Genomic DNA, 22,608 nt, shown 5'->3' with positions numbered 1-22,608 from the left:
ATAACAAATGCAGCATGGAAAGGTGCTACAAGGATAGGTAAACAATATGTCTGCAGAGGTTACTGTTGGGTAGTGGCTCTGGTGTCAAAATTTATTATAATAGTGTTAATTTACAGCATCTGGCGAGCCAGCTGGTCAGGATCCAGGATGGCCACAAGTAATTCACTTGTCACATGAATTTTAAACTTTTTTTTTTTGTTTTCTTTTTATAACCATTGTGTCTGTTTCATTAGGGTTTTATGCTTTGTCATTGATAAACTGTGAAAATCATACAAATAACAGTATTCACCTCCTGCCCCATCTTGTCCCCACCTGAAGGTCCTTCCTCACAGCAAATGCAGCTTACTTGATTTCAGCTCTATCATTCATTCCATTTAGCATTCCTAGGCTGGACAGAGGCTGGGTCTTAGGACTGCTTTATTAGTTGCTGTGCATGCATTATTTATCAATATTTGCTTTCTTGACAGTTTAAAGGTGGCCAAAGCACTACACCTGGCAATTCTCTTTCCAACATGTTTCTGTAAGACACATTCCAAAATTCACTTCAGCACATTGGTTTTTTTATTATTATTTTTTCATACAGCTCCAGTTTTTCTGAATGGGATGGGATTACACTATGGTTGTCTTATATATAATTCTAAGACCACTTTTAACAGTTCTTCCAGATAGAAGCCATATGATTTGAAAGACAGTTGTATTTATGGAAGTAATATCCTGCATGGGAAGAGTATTATTTTGCTTTCTATCTGTATTCTCAGCAATGTGTAGTCAATATTGCTGTTCATTGATATTCAGAAAATTGTCATGAATAAATCCTGACCTTTAATAGTAAGAACCAAATTTCCAGGAGAGGTATGTCTGATAGAAATACGCGTGTTAGGGAGGTTTTTGGCAGCACAAGGGCACTTTATTATTACCTGAAAAAAATCTTAAATGTCAGTTGCTTCTAGCTAGGAGTGATTCTAATCCTTGTAGTTATCCTGTTTTCTTCACTAATTGCACTCATTTTTATGGCCTGATTTGATTTAAATTTCTTGACTTCTTGGGTCAAGTCTTCCTATTTATACATATCTGGGAACACTAATTTTAAGTCATGTTATCCTGAAAACTGGTCCATTTGTACTTTGTAAAATACATGTGAATGTTCTTGCGTTCTCTTATGTGCTGTTAATTGTTTGTTAGGTCTCAGTTTGTGACCTTTAACTATCTGTTTTCATTTAGGTGCAAGTGGCTTACATCTGACTAAACATGAGAACTTTCATGGTGGCTTAGATGCAATATCAGTTGGAGATGGACTGTTCACTATCCTGACAACACTTAGTAAGAAAGCAACAACAGTTCAAGTGATGCTTCAGCCCATTCTTACCTACATGGCCTGTGGATACATGGGAAGGCAGGTAAGTTCCCTTAGGCTTGCTGTGCTTCAAGGTAGTTGATTCTCTAATCAGTAATAAGGTCAGAAAACTAAAGTATTGCTATGTAAAAGAAATGTTAACATTTTTACAACCTCTTCATTTGGGTGCTGAAGTTAGGAAGCCTCTCTCTCTATTGCCCATGGTAGAGGGAGAGAGAGAGAGTGAGTTTTCTCTAAGGACATTTTGACATTCCTGTAAATGTTTCTGGCTAAAGGCTTGAAGATGAAAGAGATTTTTTTATTATGTGCAAGTGAGAAGCATGTTTATTGTGGCTATTTTAGTGCTCAGTGCTCTTATTTCCCTGAAGATACTCACCCCTGGTTTTGAGCTTTTCCGTACCCCAAAGACTTTTCCTTCGGAAAGGAATTGAACCATGTGGAACATGGTGTTGTATATGGTGGCAGAAAGGTCAGCTGTGGTGGCATTTCTTCCCTGGTAGTTTTGCCTACTAAAAGGAGAGACTGAGAGCTGGTTTTTGAATTTCTGCTGTAGTAATTTTGTATGAAACCATGTATTTCTTAATTGATTTTCTTCTAGGGTTCTCTTGCCACATGTCAGTTATCTGAGCCACTGCTCTGGTTCATTTTACGAGTGTTGGATACAAGTGAGGCACTGAAGGCTTTCCATGATATGGGTAAGAATATCTTTTCTTTAGCCACATCAAATGAAAAGTTTAATTTAGATTTTTTTGGCACTTACAGAATACATACATACATGTGTCTGCATGGGCTAATTTACTGAATAAGCCTTTGTGTAGAATCTGTTGAGTGTTTCTGAGCAATCTTTTTTTTCTCTCTGTCCACATTATACACAGGTGGTGTTCAACTTATCTGTAACAACATGGTAACAAGCACAAGAGCTATTGTTAACACAGCTAGAAGCATGGTTTCAACTATTATGAAATTCCTGGATTCTGGTCCCACCAAAGCAACAGACAGCAGTTTGAAAGCCAGAGTGCTCGCTTCAGAGCCTGATAATGCAGAAGGAATTCACAATTTTGCACCTTTGGGTGAGTAATGCTTCTTTCTCTTAGCTTAATCTATGCTGGTCCTTTGTGTATCAAGTTCTTAACAAAAAGTAATACAACAGTGTCAAATGTTCCAATACTACTAAATCTTCTAATGAGAGTGGTCACTGCTGTTTCAAGGTAATGTAGAGGGATGAGGTTAGTTCCTTCCACCACAGGCAATAAGACCTCATGTGGACAGGGGATAGAAGGAGAGGAAGTGATCTGTGTGTGAATGAAGTCATGCATCCAGGTGAGCCCCTTTCTCCTCCCTTAGGTCAGGGGATGCCTGGTTCCAGCCCACCCTTTGCCTTAGGCACACTTAGACTCAGTAACTTCTTTTAAGACTCAAAGATGTTGTTGGAGTTAATACAGAATCATGGCATGGTGGGATGAGACAAAATGAGCCAGAGCTCTGTGCAGCAGAGGAGAAGAAGCTGGAGCATAAGGCTGATGGTGCTCTCATACCTACTTCTGACTGCTCTCAAGTTGCCTGCATGAGCATTTGTTAGAATTGCAGTGTTGTTTTAGTATCAATACAATGGCCAGTTAACTAAAATGTCTGTGTATTAAGAAGTAGTGGTGCTGTAATACCTTACAAAGGCTTTCCTTTTCAGTACTAGTGTCTTTCTTTTCTTTTGCTGCCCACTAGCCTGGTGCAGCCCTTGAATGTATTCATACACTTTGTCTCACTAACAAGACAGGATTAATTTTAAAATTTCTGGAGAGATTGTTGAATGAGAAAGGAATCCATTCAGTCCTGTGATTCAAATTTAAGTGTCAAAAATAATGGCAATGAAAAGGACAATGAAAAGAGGTTTATTTGGTAGAATAGGGGCTGCTGGAAGTCTTCTACTTTGATCTTCACAAATTTCTAAATGGTAAATTTAGGAATCCTGCAAGTATTCCTTCTTTATTAATTTAGATAATAAAAATCCTAAACATGTATGGTTCTTGCCTACCGTATCTTCCAGCTTACCAAATGCTGCAGTTCTTGATGTTCTTCCATGAGGACATCTCTCTTAATATTTAACTTTCAAGTCAGGAGTATTCTTTTGAAATTAACCTTCTGGTTGCCCTCACTTAGTACATTCTAATTCCCATCATGTAGTAGTAGTCTCTGTAGCACATTCTGATTCTCATCGTCTGGTTATTCTCTGAGATAAGCTTAATTCCTTTTGGGATGAAAATTTATCAAAATGTGTCCAGAAATTAATGTCCAGCTGCTGCTAGGCATTTGGTCATGGGATCAGGCTGTAGCTACATTACAGTAAAACACCCCAAGTACCTGTAGTTTGGAACAGCTCAAATCTGGTCTTGTAATGCCCTATAACTTGCTAAAGAAGACAGCCTACATCTTCCTTCTTCATTCTTAATTTATGTTATGTGTAGAAAAAGAAGCTGCAGCTGTGGTTAGTTGTTTTTGGGTTGGTTTTTTTCTTATTATTCTGGTGTCTCTTTTAGAAAAGGGTTTTTATGTGAAACCCTTTTAAAAAAGGGTTGCAGAAGTTGGTTTTAGAGTCATTTATGTTATTTTAGTATTTGAAGGGTGTAACTGTGCCTTAACTGAGTTCAAGTTCTAAGCATGCTGTTCAACCTGCACCTTTTAATTTGGTTTGGTTTTGTCATGTACTCTTGAGAGTAAGTTTAGAACTTTGATAGCAACTGTCTCCTAGCAAATTTCAAGGACATGTATATGCATGTGTATATGTAAACTGCCTTTTTAAAACTGTCTCAGAGTAAAAGAAAAGTAACTGGGCAGTGGGCATTAAACATGGGATATTCCTGATAAAGCAAAAGAGATGAGACAGAAAAAAAAGGTGTTTTCCACAGATTAAGTTGTAAATTAATCTGCATTTTATTAATAAACATTAATAATGAATGTTAATGGTGTTATTTTGAAGGTTCCATCACCTCAAGCAGCCCCACTGCCCAGCCTGCTGAAGTGCTGTTGCAGGCTACTCCTCCCCACAGGCGGGCTCGCTCTGCTGCGTGGTCATACATATTTTTACCTGAGGAGGCTTGGTGTGACCTCACCATTCACCTTCCTGCAGCTGTGCTGCTCAAGGAAATCCACATCCAGCCTCACCTGGCCTCTCTGGCAAGTAAGTAGATTCATTGATGTTCAAGCCAGTTCAAAAATGTGAGGGTTGGGATACATTGCAAAGAGTATAATCAGAGGAACTAAAGCTGGGATGTTCTTGGTTGTTTGAGTAATGCCTGTAAACTAAGTTTGAAAACTTGCAAATTCTGCTTTCTTTGAGAACTGAAGGCCCTGCCTCTACTTGTTTCCTAGCATAGTAGATGTCATGTGGCATTGATGCTAAATATGTCAAAAAACTTTGTCATACTTATCAAAACTTTGCCCAGTGAGAAAGTATTATTGACCGAGAGTCTTAAGGCAAAGTGCTTTTGTATGGCAGTTGGGAAAAAACATGAGATTTTCGGCTCTTATTGTTGTAGCCCTGAAAGGGAAACAGTGTTTTCAATGACAAGACTTTTCTTCATATAAAGTTTTTGAAATCAACTGTATCAAAATCAACATGTTTCAAAATACCTGTGCTTTTTAACATGTACCATCTCCCAGGTCAAGTTCTCCACCTGCAGTTCTGTAGTAGTGTCTGCCTGAGATAATTTTAGTTCATTTTGTTCTCTGAATTATAATTGTTGACCATGTATCCATAATGAAGACAAACTTGTACAGATTTTAAAATACTGTTAAACCTTCTTATCTTACTCTGTAGCTTGCCCTTCATCAGTATCAGTTGAAATAAGCGCAGATGGTATCAATATGTTACCTTTGTCAACTCCTGTAATCACGAGTGGTCTCACCTATATAAAAATCCAGCTGGTAAAAGCTGAAGTTGCCTCAGCTGTCTGCCTTCGTCTCCATCGTCCTCGGGATGCCAGTACCCTGGGCCTCTCTCAGATCAAGCTGTTGGGCCTCACTGCCTTTGGAAACACTTCCTCTGCCACCGTCAATAATCCCTTCCTTCCCTCTGAGGACCAGGTCTCCAAAACGAGGTGAGGCTCCGGTGTCAGGGGACAGTTTGTGGTTTAGGGTTTGGGTTTTTTACGGCGTTTTCTTCTCCAAGTCAGATCTTGCAGTAGCAAACTCTTCCCCTCTTTTTTCCAATATGAAGGGAAATGTAAGCAGTGCTAATGCCTTCTTTAACAGCATGCTTAGTCTGCAAGTGTAAAAGGGAATGTTTCACCCCTGCAATGGCGAGAGAATACGAAGCATAGGAAAGCATTAGGAGTTGCATTTTGTGGTTTTAATGGCTAGGCAGTTGTCAAAAAAATGGAGTTTTAAAAATACTTCTTATCCTTACAGAAGTCAACGGAGTTACATAAGTATTGGAGTGAGAGTACAAATGGAACAATGGAATGTTTTGTGGAAGTCATGTCTAATATTGTGGTTTGGAAACAGAAATAGAAGCTGAATGTTGTTATGATTCTGGCATATCAGCAAGATTTCTTTTCAAAAGCATTTATTTGGTTATGTGGCATTTTGGTTTTCTTATTCATTAAAAAAAAATAAATGAACGCATAAAGAAATTTTTTCAAGTATCAAACTTGAATTTAATTTACTGGATGGATTTTTGTGACTTCTTGGTTTTTAAATTTAACTTACTAAATTGCAAAAACTCATTAATTCTAAGTATTTCATCTTTGGACCTTAATGTTTATAAATTTGAAGAGAGCATGGGAAAATTTTAAAAACCCTTCTTTTGTAGGGAAAAGTTTTGAGAGCTTTAAGTAAATTTAAAGAACATGAATACTCTGTATGTTTATTAAAAGCTGTATAACTGGAATTAGTCTTTGCTCTTAAATAGCAGTGAAGAAAATTATTATAGCCAAACTGTACTATATTTTTACTTCAGAAAAGGTTATAATAAAGTCATACAAGAATAATCAGTATCTAAAGAAAGGTGTAAATATGTTTCTCATTTATTGAAATGTTTTCTTGTAGCTTTCAGCTTAATGCTGTAAGTTTCTTAATAAAACCATGGTAGTTACGTGAAATATGTATTCAATAAACTTGCATAAATTTTCTTTTAGACATAACTTGTAATTGATGAATCCAGTTGATTTAGGAGTAAATAATTCCTAAAATAAAATTATAAGCCTAATTTAAGATCCATAATGAAGTTTACATTTTTTTAAACTGTGGTAAAGGTTAGTTGTGGAAACAACTTGCTAGTTTAGAACTTGTCAGTGAAAGATGCCATTTATTTCACATACAACTTAGATTACCATCTTGTTCATGATGCTAGTTTAAATAGTGCTGTGCTGTATTTTATAAATATTGTCTGACTGATGTGTTTCCAAACTGATTTGATTACAATAGATTTATTTCTTAGGATTCGTTATTAAAAGGACTTCTGAATTATTTTGTCAAAGAATGAGAGACATGAGGGAAATGTAGTAATTTTTAATTTCTGTGCTTTTCTATATGCATTTTAAATCAGGTTACCTAAGGTTCACTGCGGTTTATTGTACATGTGTATGATTCTAAAAGTTTGTAATGTTAGGGAAGTTGTGCAGGTGTATAATTTTAATGCCAACTGCTGTTGCACCTTCACTCCTTTTGATTTAAAACAAACAAAACACACAAGCAAATAAAACCCAACAATCAATAAAGCCCAAACCCAACCTACAGCCATCCCTGTATATAAGCAACTTTGCTTTCATCCTTCCCTCAACAGTTAAGGATTTCTTCCTGTTGGAAGAAATATGTGTATGAATCGAGAAATCCTGAAAAACTTCAGTAATAAAACTTGAAGGCTTTTAACTCTTTCTGTCCACAGACCCTACCTTTCTTACAATCTTAACCCAATGATTGCAACAGCATTACTAATGTATACTTCATTGTAATCTTAAATTCAGTCATTTGCTTTGTTCAAATGACATTTCATCATGTCACAGAAGTTTTCTGCAGTACTTGTCCACTAATCTAATATGGGTAGTTGTGCTACAGATAGAAAGTAATATAATAAAATAATACATTATCTCATTTTTGTGTTTTCCTTTTCAGTATTGGATGGTTAAGATTATTGCACCACTGCCTCACTCACATAAGTGATTTGGAAGGAATGATGGCTAGTGCTGCAGCACCCACTGCTAATCTGTTGCAGACATGTGCTGCTTTACTAATGTCCCCTTACTGTGGGATGCATTCTCCAAACATTGAGGCTGTGCTTGTGAAAATTGGGCTTCAGTCCACCAGGATTGGCCTAAAATTGATTGACATTCTTCTAAGAAACTGCTCGGCATCAGGGAGTGATCCTGCAGGTGAGTGCAGTGTATTTCTTTTCACTTGTTGCTTAAAAAGATTTTGTATAAAAGCACAGTATATTTGCATGTTGCTTTCTGCTTCTGAGCTTGGGTTGCCAGAACTTGCCATTCTGCTTTATTTGGCTTCTAAGTATCACAGTCTTTGTATGTGGGTAGTCCTACCATGATAAAGCAGTGCAACCAGGGATGCTTGATTTTTCATAATTTGGTGGGTGTTATGACGACAGAGTAGGATGCACAGTGCATCCTAAATGCCTCTTGCTTTAGATACTGTGTCCAGATGTTGTAAAATAAAGAGTACAGCCACAAGTACTACTAAGGAAAACTAATGCAGCAGAATTTGGGCAGCAGTAGTCTGTAGGACAGTGTGAATTCTGAATAGCATTAAGTATTGAAAATATTTATGTCTGGAGGTATGTAATGAAGATACAACTGCATTGTGTGTCCCATAGTGAAATTTTGCAGAAGCTCTTCTGTTAGTGCACTGTGGGTTTTGTATTTATAGTTTCATACCACTTTGCCATTTTGTAGCTTCCAAGTGAAAGAAAAATTCCTGTTACGATGCTGCTAACAGAAAACACTCTTTTTAAAATGGTTTCCATGACTTGTTTTGCCATGAATTAGTGTTTCAGTGTAGAGTGCTCTGTTTTGCTGGAACGTTGTTAGGTAGGAGAGTACTCTCTGGTAGGCCAGAAGATGAACACAGTGAGGAGAAGCTGAATAGGAAACAATCTGTGGAAATTTTCAGATGTAATCCCATTCCTGTAAATTAGAGTTAAATAAGTGTTCATTCTGAACAAAGTGTTCTGTGAAGCAAGAGGTCTGACAGCTCTATTGGACTTAGTCGCATCTTTTGGAATATGTTGAAGAAAACCCTACTATGTAAACCTCTAAGTCCTCTATCTGATTCATATTGTAATGACTTTTCCTTTCGTAGTAAGGCTTGAACATTGGACATACAAAGTGCACAGTTTTGAGACAGTGCTGTGTATAGGAATCTCATCCTTATGTTAATTAGAAAACTTAATTCAGTGTTAATCTTGCAATTCTGTAATAATGTCTTTAGTACACTTAAAAAAAAATATGTGTGTAAGTATTTCTGTTATCTCCCCTCCTCTTTTTGTTTTTTTTTTTAATGCGGCAAGATCTGAATAGCCCTTTACTGTTTGGAAGATTAAATGGTCTCTCTTCTGACTCCACAATAGACATTCTTTATCAGCTTGGAACAACTCAAGACCCTGGAACAAAAGATAGGTAATGTTATTTGGGTTGTCATATGGAAGCATATACAAAATAATGATGTGCTAAACAGTGACTTGATACTATTTCACAAAATAAACATTTTTGAAATCTGATTACGAGGTAGCATGGAAATGCAGAAATCTGATAAAGCTCTTGCAGCTTTCTGTCCTAGCTCTTTGCAATCTTTCCAGGGAATGCTGCCCCTCTTTTCTTGCTGTTATAAATGTGACAAAACTTAAGTTTTCAACTGACTTTTTTCTCAAATAGTCAGAAGTCAGATACCTGCTGTATTTTCTTTTTCTGTAGAAGGTTCACATTGGGCTGTCCAAGATAAATTTTTTTAATTAATTTTGCTCTGATATAAGTCTTGAGAAAAAAGAGCTTGAGCTCACTCTTGAACTTTACTTCAAAGAAGGAGATAAATGTGTAAATTTGATTACAAAAATCCAGCAAGCTAATTTGATTCTAAGTGTTTCTTTGCTCGTTTATAATGTGCAACATCATCTTGTCTTACAGAATTCAAGCATTGCTGAAATGGGTCAGTGATTCTGCAAGAGTTGCAGCTATGAAAAAAAGTGGCCGGGTCAGCTACATTTGTCCCAGTGGCTCAACCAGAGAATATGGGCTTTTGATGCCCTCTCCTTCCCACTTGCATTGTGTAGCAGCAATTTTGTGGCATAGTTACGAATTGCTGGTTGAATACGATCTGCCAGCATTGCTGGACAGGGAGCTCTTTGAGTAAGTAAAGCAAAGTTTTGCACCATGTTATTTTTATAATTAAATTGTTGTGTTCATGGGTATAATACAACTTGAAGAGCACTTACTATGATATATAGTGGAAAGTGATATGCCTGAAGCTAATGGATAGAGTGGATAACTAAAGATATCCAAGCAGCTCTAAACTCAAAGCTGCGCTTCACATATTCCAGGTATATTTGTGTTTAAAAATTCAAAAATCTGAAATGAAGCAGCAAATCCATGTATGTACTTGTATGTATGTAAAAGGTAAGCTGGTTCATGGTTTTTGTTCATGAGGTCTTTTAATAGGTTATTCTTGTTGAAGTTGTTTGCAGTAATTTTCCCAGCACCTCTAAGATATCCTCATTAGGATGCTGTTACAGAAGCATTATCTTATTAATCACAGTATTTAACATCTATAACTGATAGCTGAGAGTTAGGATGGAGAAGATGTTTTCTTAGAGTTTCTAATTCTGTTCTGGCCAGTCTCATCTGACAGAAATGGAAGCACAAAATCTGGAGTGAATCCTAAACTATGAATTTGCTTCATTTTGGTGGATTGTAAAGAGAAGTTCACCATAAACACCAGATGTTACTCTTAGTGACTCCCAAAATGAAAATATGCACTAACATTTGCAAAATATGTTGCTTAAACATCTCTTCTGTTTAAACAAAGCAATAAAAAAGAGAAGCCACGTAACTTTTTTCACATGTCTTATAGAAAAATGGCTGTTAAATTATTTTATCTAGCATTATTCAATGATCTTTGATTTGTACTGTTGAATACAATTGCAGTTAATGATGGGATTTTTGCATAGGGTTTTGTTGTTGCTCTTAGGAAACCTTCATATTTTTCCTCCTTTAGACGTAGTCAAACATTCAAACACCACCAAGTATATAAATTATTGTTACAGGTACAAGCATTTAGAACTCTTATATATGTGCAACATGACTTCAAGCAAGACAATTTCCAAAGACACTTCAGTGATACTGTGATGTAGACAATTTTTAGTTCAAATTGAACTTGTTCACTTGGGATCTTGTTCATCCCAGTTTAAGGATTTAAAATTGCAGGTCAATTAGTCTTTTTAGCAGTACACTTTAACAGAAATACATTTTCAGGATACTTTTTAACATTTGAAAAGGAAAAGCTCTAATAAAAATAGGCTTTATAAAATGGCAGCCCAATTAGATTTATATAGAAAAGGGTTTCACAGCTGAGTTCCTATCTTTTGGAGGATAGTGTGTTCTTTTCATCACAGGGAGAAATTATAGTTTGTACCTAGTTTGAGTATGCAAGTTATAATATAGCCCTGTTCCTCTACCTCCTGCCAGATATAAAACTATCACTCATGAGCCACCATCTGGAGCAAATTATAAAATATATTCTTTAATAAATATAAAAGCTTTTTGTCAGAGTTATATGGGTAAATAACTTTTCGAATAAAAATTTTCATGTGTTTTCTACATCTTCTTTGGTATTGTAGCTTTTGAAATATTGTAATGGATTCTAGATATAGCTCCAAGTTTCTCCTTCATGTGATAAATCAATTTTTCTGAAAATATTTTCCCATCATCCCAATTTTCCATTTCAGTATTTTTGCTTTGGCCAATGGATGCTAATTCCTTACTTATTTTTAAATATGTATTTAGAAAAAAAACCTTGTCTTTCAAAGAGAATGAACTCATCCAGAAGATTTTGGCATTTGGATTGTGTTAATACATAGTTGGAGAAGAGTTAAGTGTAGCTTTATTATATGTGGAATTTTGGAAATTATGACTGTCTTTCCAGAGTTAAGGATCATTTAGCCAGTGAGAGGAGTTTTCTGTTGGGGAGGGGTTTTATTGGCCATTCTCTTGACTGGTGATAAATCCAACTTTTGCTTAGACCCAGGGAGTTCCTTGAGTTCTTAGAGTGCCCTTAGACTAAACACAGAATAACATTTCCATACAGAAAAGGGGAAAACAACCCTTGTCTTCAAATGGGAATGCAATACATGATAATATGTCCAAATTTCATTTAAAAGCCTAACAATGAATGGCACAAAGTGCATGTTCACCTCTATATGTAACTATTAAAATAATGTAGCACCTGTGGTGTCAAGGTACTGTGAATGCAATTTGGAAAACTGCCTTTTTTTAAAAGTAGTTCACATACTCTGAAAGTGTGTGTATATATATATGTGTATACATTGTGTACACATATATACACAAAGTCTGTGTGAAGAAATTAACATTTTACTTTACAGGTACTCCTGAAATTGAAGCTGAACAATAGGAACTAAACTAGCTTCTGCACTCATATGCCTTGCATTAGCATTCAAGCAGATAATGCTTGGATGTGAGGTCAAAGTTAGGAGGGATTTTAGAATCCCAGAAGAATAATTCTGTTGTTAATTTGTGTCCTAAGTTTAAGTTAAGCAAGGGTAGCAAGGATGTGTTGTTCAACCAACTAGGTTGTTGCTGCTTTCATTTTTGCAGCATCTTTAGGAAAATAAAGGAAATATAAGGGAAATTTTAATGAGCTTTGAAACATGTTAAAGTGCTTTCAGTTCTTACAAAGAATTGAAGCCTTCATGTAAATGAGCCTGTGTACACTTGTGTGACCTAATAGCTGAAGCTTGGAGAATTGGCAGCACAAAAAGGTTGCAGCTGGTTAAAATGGATAAGATGTATGACAACTGTCGAAAGACTGAAATCTTGTTTTTGTGTGCAGCTGGTTTATATCTATTTAAAATACAGTACAGTGAAAGAAATTTAAGCATACAGTTAAGAAATGCCTTTTGGGTAATCAGCATCCTGCTGATACTGTGATCCAAAAGAAGCTTCCAGTTCAGCATGGATTGTTTCACAGCAACTTCTATAATAGTAAATCATAAAAGTGCAAAAATGTTGTATGAGCCAATAATAGAAAAGGGGAAAATTACTCATGGACTATGTATTGATATGATTTTCTGTCTCCTGCAGGTCACTGTTCAACTGGTCCATGTCTCTTCCCTGCAACATGGTTTTGAAGAAAGCTGTTGATAGTTTGCTTTGTTCCATGTGCCACATCCACCCCAATTATTTTTCCTTACTGATGGGATGGATGGGTATCACTCCTCCTCCAATGCAGTGTCAGCATAGACTGTCTATGACCGATGACAGCAAAAAGCAGGACCTTGGTTCATCTTTGACAGATGACTCTAAAAATGCACAAGCCCCTCTTGCACTAACAGAGTCTCACCTGGCTACTCTTGCTGCCTCATCTCAGTCTCCTGAAGCTATCAAGCAGTTACTGGACTCAGGTTTACCTTCACTGCTTGTAAGAAGTCTTGCTAGTTTTTGCTTTAACCATACTTCTAGCTCTGACTGCACTGCACAATCAGTGGATATCACCCAAGACAGGCTCAGGAGACACCATGTTCCACAGCACTTTAATAAAATGCCCATCACGGCAGACCTGGTTGCTCCTGTTCTCAGGTTTCTGACAGAAGTTGGCAACAGCCACATGATGAAGGATTGGTTGGGTGGCTCTGAAGTCAATCCATTGTGGACAGCACTTTTATTCCTGTTGTGCCATTCTGGTGCTACCTCTGGAGGACACAATATGACAGCACAACAGACCAGTGCAAGATCCAGCTTGCTTTCTTCAACTGTAACCACGGGATTGACCACTCAGCAGAGGACAGCAATTGAAAATGCAACAGTTGCTTTCTTCCTACAATGCATCTCTTGCCATCCTAATAACCAGAGACTTATGGCACAGGTGAGAGAGAAAAAATAACAATGTTTTAATTTTTTAATGGCTACAGCTATCTTTGAAAACTTTTTATTTTTTTTAACCTTTCTTTACAATAACTTTGGGTTTTGTATGCTGTCATTGACTGGAAAAATTTTATATTGAAATTGTTATCTTGTCTGAAACATATTAAAATGTTTTGGCGTGACTGTCCAGTCCTATGTATAGATTTGTATTCCACTTGGCTTAGAGAAATAAACTTTAGATCGAACTCCAAAAGACTGTTTAGATAGGGGTAAACTTTTGTGAAATGGAATTTGAACAGCAAGCTTCATACACATATTTAATATTAGTAACCTAAGGAGATGTCCTGGGAAGTTTCCTTGTGCAACCTGTGTCCAGGGAAATACAGGCTATTGCAGAATATCCTTTACATTTGGTATTCTAGAGCACATTCAGCTGTCTTCGTTGCATTCATTAACCTTGCAGACCTAGCTGAATACAAGCATAATGAAAAAATGGATTTTTAGCATTAAAAATGGTGATGCTCTAGGAAGAAGTAGACTTCAGTAAAAAATTGAGTCACTTCTCTGTTAATAGCTGGGAGTAATAGTGCATAATGCCATGGGAAATGTTTGCTTTAGGGATTCAAAAGCTGTTTTTATAACTACTTTATCTTCAGTTTTTTATCTTTTTGAGAAATCTACATGTTTACAATTACTTTGATGCTGTAGTCAGCATTTTAAACTTCTATATTATGAGCCTTATTTGCCGCAGGTATTTTCTTCAATGAACTGGTTTGTGTGATAACTGGATCTCAGACACTGCCTACTGTGGCTGTGTAGAGCTATAGTTTAAAGACCTAAATATAGAAATATTTTAAATATTATATCATTTTGCATTCTCAGGTTCTCTGTGAATTGTTCCAGTCCTCTCCTCAGCGTGGGAATCTCCCAACCTCTGGAAATATTTCAGGATTTATTAGGAGGCTTTTTTTGCAGCTGATGCTAGAGGATGAGAAAGTGACTTTGTTTCTTCAGTCACCTTGTCCAGTAAGAATTTTTGATACTGTATGGTAAACATAGAATAAATTTAGCCTTTAAATCTTAAGTCAAGTATATTCAACTTTGAAATGTTAGACAGCAGCTTTTTTCTGCTGCACACGTTATGGAATTTTGGAAAAGAAAGTGCTGTTGAATTGTAACTCATCATTTTAGAAGAAAATTCAAGTCACTGTGTTACAATAACACAAAATATTTGTTGGAAATATACTGCTTCTGAAAGATCTGACAACTGAAATTTTTCTTACAGAAGGCTTTTTAATAGTACTGTTACACTCTAGCAATAAATAGAGATACAATGTCTGTCCAGTTGTCCTTAGCAGTTTCACTAAGGATCAGTCACAGTCAAAATTGGCAGACATCCTTCAGCAGTTAGCCAAAATGCCATGAACAAATTGAGTGACAAATATGTAAATTAATTTATAAAGCAGATGTATGCTTTATAGTTCCACATGCTTCACTGGAACAGAATTACAACTGATGTCTGAAGTGCTCTTTATTGAAGGCTGTGACTGAATAAATAGGGTAAAACCACAAGTTTCTTTAAGAGATCTGATACCACCATCCAGAAAAATGGTTTCTGCATCTCAGAAGTAAAGTACTAAGGAGATATATGAGAGGGAAACTAGATTGGATAGTGTAAAATGGAAAAGGAGGCACAAACACAGTTTTAGCACAAACATTTAAATGTTTTAACTTGGCTGAATAGTAGTTAACAGGTCTGTTGATAACGTGAAGGTAACATCAATTTTCTGTTAATTGTTTTACATACAACAGATTTTTACAGAAAGCTGTTACTAGGTATGTAAATGCAAAAAACAAAATGTTTTGAAGTTGCCATAATTCAGTTTTTTCTATTAAAAGCACTGTGTTCTTACTGAAATTATTTCTCCTATAACATGTAAAGAGAAACCTTAAAAATAATGTGGATGTACAGAATATACTTTTAGAATATCCAGCAACATAACCTTTCAAAGACTGGTTCCCTATTTTTATCTTAAAAGTTCATACCAAAACTTTATTTCAGAAGCTTTGTTTTGGTTGTCAACAAATAATTTTATTCTATTGCATTGCACAACAATAACTTGGTCTTGTAAGTGCATATTAAAAAACGGGTCTTCCAGGCTGTTTAAAACACATTATGGTAAAATATTTTCCATGTTTTAACTAATATTGACTTAGTTACCTGTCATAATAACAAAAAAATAGATATTAAGTCTAGAATAAACTTCCTCCTGAAGTCAGAGCCACAAAGAAATCTTTCTCTACTCAAAGTATATTGTTAGGTTTGAATATTTAGATTAAGTTTTAATTTCCTAAATAATTGTAAGTCTCAGGCACGCAATTTTTCTCTTAAAAAAAGGACATTTCACACCTCTGTAAAATAATTGGGTTTTTTAAAGCAAAGATGATATCATACTGTTTCTGGTTTTAAAAATATTGTAGGCTTTCAAAACAAGTTATTTTGAGTTTAAAAAACTAAACATGTCCTAATTTGATGCGTTTTTACTATATACCTCCAAATTTGAAGGATATGTCAGTTTTCTTTTTTAGCACACTAAGAATTTAGCTTTATCTAACTGACATGGCTTTAAAAGAATATAGTGGTTTAAGTTATTTCTCAGTGATAAAGCCATAATTAATGTTGACTGTTTTTTTCCTTTCAGCTGTACAAAGGTAGAATTAATGCTACTAGTCACGTAATTCAACATCCAATGTATGGAGCTGGACACAAATTTCGTACTCTTCACTTGCCTGTCTCAACAACTCTAGCAGAGGTTCTTGATCGTGTGTCAGGCAAGTTTGCAATAGTTCATGTTTTTGTTTTGCTGGTTTTTTAAGTGCAGTTTAAAAAAAGAAAAAAAATAATCTTTTATTGTGTGTTTGACCATAGAAACGATACTGCAAATATTAGTCTTTAAAACGCACTGCCTTTCATCCATTCATTAAATTTTCCCAAATTTTGTCAGTTAAATATCCTGAAGCTCAGTGATACATCTCAAGGTGGAGATCTATGTCCTGTGAAAAGGACCTTGATAATGGTTCCATCTAATTTCTGTGGTTACATGTTTGTCTGCTATATAAATATTTGCATTTGCTTAAAAAGTATCATTTGCTTTTAGATATTAATTTTAAAATTATGCACAGTGAGAGAATAATGTTAAGGCATTAATTTTTTTTTTGTTTGTTTTTTTAACTGCAGTACTTTCAGTTATACTCTTGAATATACACTGAGAGATGAACCTCTCTATAGGAACTCTGTTGTTCAGGCTTTCACAGACCATAATATGGATTTTGACACCAAAATGATAGACATCTTAATCTTAAAATTAATCCCAACTTTAATTTTAGTGTTTATTTAATACTTCAGGAAACAGAACTATTTGTTAAAGATTAGGGTTAATGATTTTTTAAAATTTTCTTAAAGAGTAGAATTCCTGCTGAAGTTGTCATGTCCATGCCAGAACTCTCTAAGTAAAACCAGGCAAGATGCAAGTTAATTCTCCTCTAGTAATAAATAGAGCAAAAATCATTCGGACATGTTAAATGAAAAATTAGTTTTATACTTGTCTAGTTTTTTAAAAAATAAGCAAATCCAGGACTTCCTTTTTATTCTTAAAATGTGGTTCTCAATAATACCAAAGAAAAGTCAAAGATCATTAAAGCAATTATGTTTTTGCCACATGGGAGATGTGCACTGAAGGGTGTGCACTTAGTTGCCCATTCATCTGACTAGTATGCATGCTCCTATATGTAGGTTTACTCGAATATGGACTTTTTTGGAACTCTGTAGATCAACTATTAATTTATGATACAGGTCTTCATTGAGTTAAAAGCAAATATTTTTTATATATATGGAAAATGTTTACATTGAAATTGCTAACAAATTTGTTGGGGTAATAAATGTTAGCTAACAAGCTGATAGGAGTTCTAAAATGTTATTTGGCAGAATACTACATAGGACAAGATGTGTTTTAGGATTTTAATAGAAAAATATCCTTTCTTAGCTAAATGCTTGTGTCTTATTTATGGAGGAATAGTTTATTATTTCTGATAGAATTCTATATATATTTACTGCCCAGAGAGTCATGTGTGAAATGTGACTAAGGCTTTTCTGGCTACAAACTGCACAAGGATCTCATTACTGTAATGGATGGGATGGTCACTTTGTATGGGGTAGGGATCAGTTGTTGAGCAGTGACATAAACTGTACTGAGTAGCTGCCTTAGTGGTGTATTGTTGTCAGCTTGATAGCCAGTGCTAGTGAGGACTGAGGAGGAGAATGGGATGATGTGGTAAACTGTAATGTGTGTAATTGAAAATGGTCAAGTGCTGACTTTGTAGGGCACCATAACTTTAGGGTTTGCTACAGGATTGTTATGCCTTGGCTTTGTGGTTCTTGTATGGCATTCCATAAAGTCCATGGTTAGGACAGAGTAAAGAAGGCTTGAATATAACAGGAGCAAGCTGTGTGTTTGGGGTGAGAGGCAGAAGGGGTGGACTAAGGTAGAAAAGAAAGAAAAGATGTCACTGCTACAGCAATAGGAGGAAGATCATGTGTCAGAATCTGTCCCTTGGGTTAACTTCTTTTCTTTTTTTCTTTACTACTGTTAATTTCTCAAATTAACCATTTCATACTTTCTGCATAAATAAATCACAAGAACCATGTTAATTTCATAGTTTTTTTTTCCCAGCTTTTAAAAAAATTGGGGGAGAAAGAGGTCCTAAAATCATTGATAGATCTGCTGCTTGCATCACTTCACCATAGGAAGAAAATGTGCAGTACACAGCACATAGGATTACCTGGATGAGTACCAGTTGTTTTGTATTTCATGCACCTTAGACTTTAGTTACTGCTTGAGTCAGAAAAACTGCACAACAAATCTCAGTATCACTCAGTAGTTAAAATTGCTTAACCTTCTTTAATAATTTTAATAATGACCTTTAAATTCTCCAGCAGTAAGTGGGAATTGAGTCCTTGGGACAAAACTAGAGCAACTCTGAAATGTAATGATAGTAATAATAACAATAATTATGAATTTTTTTTTAAAAGCCAAACACATACACAGTCTCATAGATACATTTGTGTGTGTGTGTATATGTATATACACACAGGCCTATACATAGAGCAAGTGTATGTGTGTGACTGTTGAGTCCTAAGTGACAGTAGTTTCACATTCTATCTTTTTTTAGTCTTCACTGCTGTCTGAGACACAACTAGTGTCTTCAGGCACAAATCATAACCTATTTCTAAGCTACATCCCTTTCAGCACCTCACCCACTGGTGACACACAGTTAAAGTAGCTGGATGATACTTCTGGGTCTTGAGTCTGGTTATACCTTAGAGCTGCTGTGGAAACAAGTTGCTACTCAGAAGCATTTAGAGAATTACTTGGCCATTTTGGTGCCAGTGTGTACTGTACAGGGTATGAAATTGTCCATTGTCACCAATCATCAGTGATTTAATAAATTAGATGAGATTTAATAATTTATTGGTAGTTATGATCTACACTAATAATTGAACCTAAATGGTTGAACTGCAGTAATCTAATGTTCTCTTAAGCAAACAGCTCAAGATTTGATTGTGTGATGTACTTTAGGCATCTTCCAATTTCAAAGGAAGAGAATTTACCAGTTCTGAAATGGGATCATTATGTAATGAGAGATACCCAGACCCAAATACAAGAGCCTATTTAAATAAGTCTGCAGCTGTCTTTTAAAAAAAAAAGTTTTAGACCCTTTTTGCTGTTGCTGTATTGTCAAGATTTTTGGTGAAATTTATGGTTCATTTGGTTTGGGTTTGGATAGGGATTTTTTGGTTGATTACAGTGATTTAGTGGGTTTTTTAATGTGAAAACACTTGACTCATCAAGTAATGGCTTAAAATTGTAACAGATTTAAATTGTCAGAGAGCAGAGTCTGGGGGGAAGAACGGTCCAGAATTACTGTAATACCTTAATTCATAGGTATTGACATAGGTATTGCTGCCTGTATTGGAACTCTTGAGATGCTACAGTAGTTGAGAATAAGCCTTACTAACAGCTTAGAAACTAATAAAATCAACTTAGTGTCTTAATAAGGCTTTTCTTTCCTCTCTTTCTTTGTCCTTGTCCCCTCCATCCCCATATAGATACACCCAGTATTACAGCTAAGCTAATTAATGAACAGAAGGAAGATAAAGAAAAAAAGAACTATGAAGAGAAAGAAAAAGTTAAAGCAGAAAATGGATTTCAGGACAATTACAGCGTTGTTGTTGCTTCTGGTATGTCTTTTTCTTCTGTCTTTTAAAAATGGATATTTTTGTTGTTAGAAGTGTGGGGGGAAGAAAATATCTACCAATAATTAATTTTATTACTAGTGATGGTTAGAAAGATTGTAGTACCCTGTACTGTAATTGTAATGTAACTGTCTGTTAGGCAGCAAAGATTGATTCCTGGTGAAACAGCTGCCTCTAGCAGATTATACTTTGACAAATTTGTCATGTATATATCAGTGACACCCAGGCTGCTTTTGCTAGAGTACTTTACAGCATTTTTTAAAGACACTCCTGGAGCTAGGAGGGTATTATTACTTCTACCTTTTTGCAGTAGCTGGTGCAATAGAGCTTAATCACCTCTCTTCCCAAAATATGCTTTGGAAATAAAAGGTATCCACATACTTTTTATAACAACTAATGGTACTCTGCTAAAAACTGTCAGATGGAGATGTTGTAATAAAACCATGTTTTTCCACTTGGAAACAGCCAATACTGGAGTTTCTTTCAAGGCATTCAGTTTATAAAAACTAATGAGTTGAACCTTCACAAGTCTTTCATGTAAGCCCTTTCCCTGCAGACCTATTGTTGGAGGGTATAGATTGAACATAATAATTTTGCAGTGGTACACAAATGTTACAGTTCAGATGATGGCTGTAGAAGTCATTAGTCTTTCAGTTTGAAGTTGATTAATGAACTTCAAACTACTCCCTTCCTATCTAGCATTCTGCCATAATTGAGGTACCTCGAGTTCATTCACACTTCATGAAGCATAAAGCAGAGATGTTGATTTCCTTTGACTTTTGGCACCAATATTTCTTAAGCTTTTTATTTCAGGTTTTAGATATAGATACAAATCCTAAAGAAAATGTTGAATAGGGCAGCAGTTTCACTGAACTTGGTATGCATTTAAAACAACATAGCTATGTTAATTACAGCATCTTTTTCTAACAAGATATTTACAGTAGGTGCCACTTGAGAAAGTTAAGTATGTTTTAGTAGTATCTGAAATACTAGTAGGTACAAGCAAAGGGTTAAAACATGAATCAAAAAAGTCATAGAAACAGAAATACTATGCCAAGCTTGAAGATAGGGCATAGCATAGTCAGCTGTATCATCCTACTGCCTAATATAGGCTGTTCTCTATTAAAAATAAGCAGATTTTCGTTTTTTCTGATGTTGTTTTCAATTTTCTTCAATTTAGTAAGAGTTTAAATGTAAACTTATTCTCATTTGTTTTTACTACCTATTTGTCAAATATTTTCTTCTTTTGTCATTAATTTTTCATACATTTTGAGGTTTTTTTAGCATCCTCAGAGTCTCAAGAATTAAAAAGTATTTAACTTTTTACCTGTGGGTAAAATTAATAGAGGGAGAAGATGGTATTTGCAGCCTGATCTTCCTGAGGCAAGCTAGTTTAGTGTACTGAGATTGTGGGACAATGTGCTGTGTGTTAGAGCTGCTTCTGATGACCAGCTGAAACCAGAGTGTGTTACAGCATTTGGTGTTAGTTTTGTGGCAGCTCTTGGACAATGATAAGTTAGTAATTGTCTTGTGTCTTGACCTGCTGGCTTTTTAACTTGATCTGTCACCTGTACAGAAGGGTACATGACTGCAGTATAATTTTGCTGTACCTTAAGTCACCTTAAACTGTCCTAAGATAAAGCGGTCTTGCTATGTAACAGTATATAACAGTAAGATTTTATGGAGCTTTTCTGCCTCCTAACTTTCATACAGTGCTGACTGCAAATGTTTTGGGGCCAGGGAACTTGAAAAGCACGTATAAAGACACCTTTCATCACATGTGGTACTGTCACTACTGCAGCTAAAGTCACCTTTGTAGGCCAGACGAGTGGTTATTATCTATAATCTGTGCTGAAATGTGTATCAGTTTGGAAAATTTTGCCTTTCTTGCTTTCAGGTTAAAAGGCAGCCTAAAAAAATTTGCTTTTGGGCCCATTGTGAGACACTCTCCTTAATAAGAGAAGAATCTGAATAGCTTTTGCTTTTTTTATGCATGGTATCATCCAGTTATGGTTTGGCTTATGTTTGGGCTTTAGGAGAATGCATGGCCTTTTAACTAAAAATACTGGGATTATATCCAAATATGTTTTATACGTAAATGTTATTCTAGTATTAATTATCCAGTGAGGTAAAGTTCTTACATTTTCTATCATTGAAGGTTTTGACTATGTTCTATCTTGGCTAACTGAGGGTATTAAATATTGGAACAACTTGAAATTTTTTACTTCTGTGGTAGGTTTGAAATCTCAGTCAAAGAGAGCTGTTTCATCCACCCCTCCCCGCCCACCATCAAGGCGAGGAAGAGTGATGGCAGATAAAGTTGGTGCTTCTTCTTCAGGAGCAGAATCTTCCAGCAAGACCATTAGTGTTCCAGTCTTTCATCTATACCATAAACTACTACCAGGTAACTTTAATAATACATTTTAAACATTAACATTATAGTCTTTTCAGTAGCTGATATGTGATCAGGAAGTTGTTGCAATGGTAATAGGCATTAGCATCTTGGAAGTGTGGAACCCTTCTGGGCTGGTGAACAGCTTTCAACTGGCAAGTGTTGTAACATAGCTGCTGCAGCATTGTAGCATCATAGCAGCTGAAAAAGGTAGCAATTATGTTAGTCTTCCTTGAAGTTTAGTGCCTTGTTTCTAAAAAAACTCTCAAAACACTTCTACTTTCACAAGTGAAAGCAGGAATACAAAGAACATATTTGCAATCAAAGAAGTGGCCTGTTTTCAGGATGTAGCTGGTAAAGCTGTCTCATGATGGTCATGTAAACAGTTCTGTATTTGTGATCTAGTCATGTCTTGCACAGCAGACAGTTACTACAAAATAATAAGCCATGTGAAGAA

At 35.7% G+C, this 22,608-nt stretch overlaps 1 protein-coding gene across 8 annotated transcripts in view; it reads left to right on the top strand.

Annotated features, from left to right (window-relative positions):
* BIRC6 (baculoviral IAP repeat containing 6) overlaps nt 1-22,608 on the top strand; it is a 171,343-nt gene that overhangs the window by 84,404 nt on the left and 64,331 nt on the right. For all 8 annotated transcript variants that reach the window (XM_079332309.1, XM_079332311.1, XM_079332310.1 and 5 more), the window contains 13 exons: nt 1,222-1,397; nt 1,953-2,049; nt 2,230-2,424; nt 4,326-4,526; nt 5,166-5,445; nt 7,460-7,716; nt 8,865-8,973; nt 9,478-9,699; nt 12,667-13,447; nt 14,329-14,472; nt 16,149-16,278; nt 19,613-19,744; nt 21,996-22,163. In XM_079332309.1, coding sequence (XP_079188435.1) covers nt 1,222-1,397; nt 1,953-2,049; nt 2,230-2,424; nt 4,326-4,526; nt 5,166-5,445; nt 7,460-7,716; nt 8,865-8,973; nt 9,478-9,699; nt 12,667-13,447; nt 14,329-14,472; nt 16,149-16,278; nt 19,613-19,744; nt 21,996-22,163 — 2,892 coding nt within the window. The remainder of the gene's footprint in view (nt 1-1,221; nt 1,398-1,952; nt 2,050-2,229; nt 2,425-4,325; nt 4,527-5,165; nt 5,446-7,459; nt 7,717-8,864; nt 8,974-9,477; nt 9,700-12,666; nt 13,448-14,328; nt 14,473-16,148; nt 16,279-19,612; nt 19,745-21,995; nt 22,164-22,608) is intronic.

Source organism: Erithacus rubecula (assembly GCF_903797595.1).
Source record: "Erithacus rubecula genome assembly, chromosome: 2".
Classification (NCBI taxonomy): Eukaryota; Metazoa; Chordata; class Aves; order Passeriformes; family Muscicapidae; genus Erithacus; species Erithacus rubecula.
The sequence above is the reverse complement of the archived record's forward strand: the minus strand, read 5'-3'. Positions and strand labels throughout refer to the sequence as shown.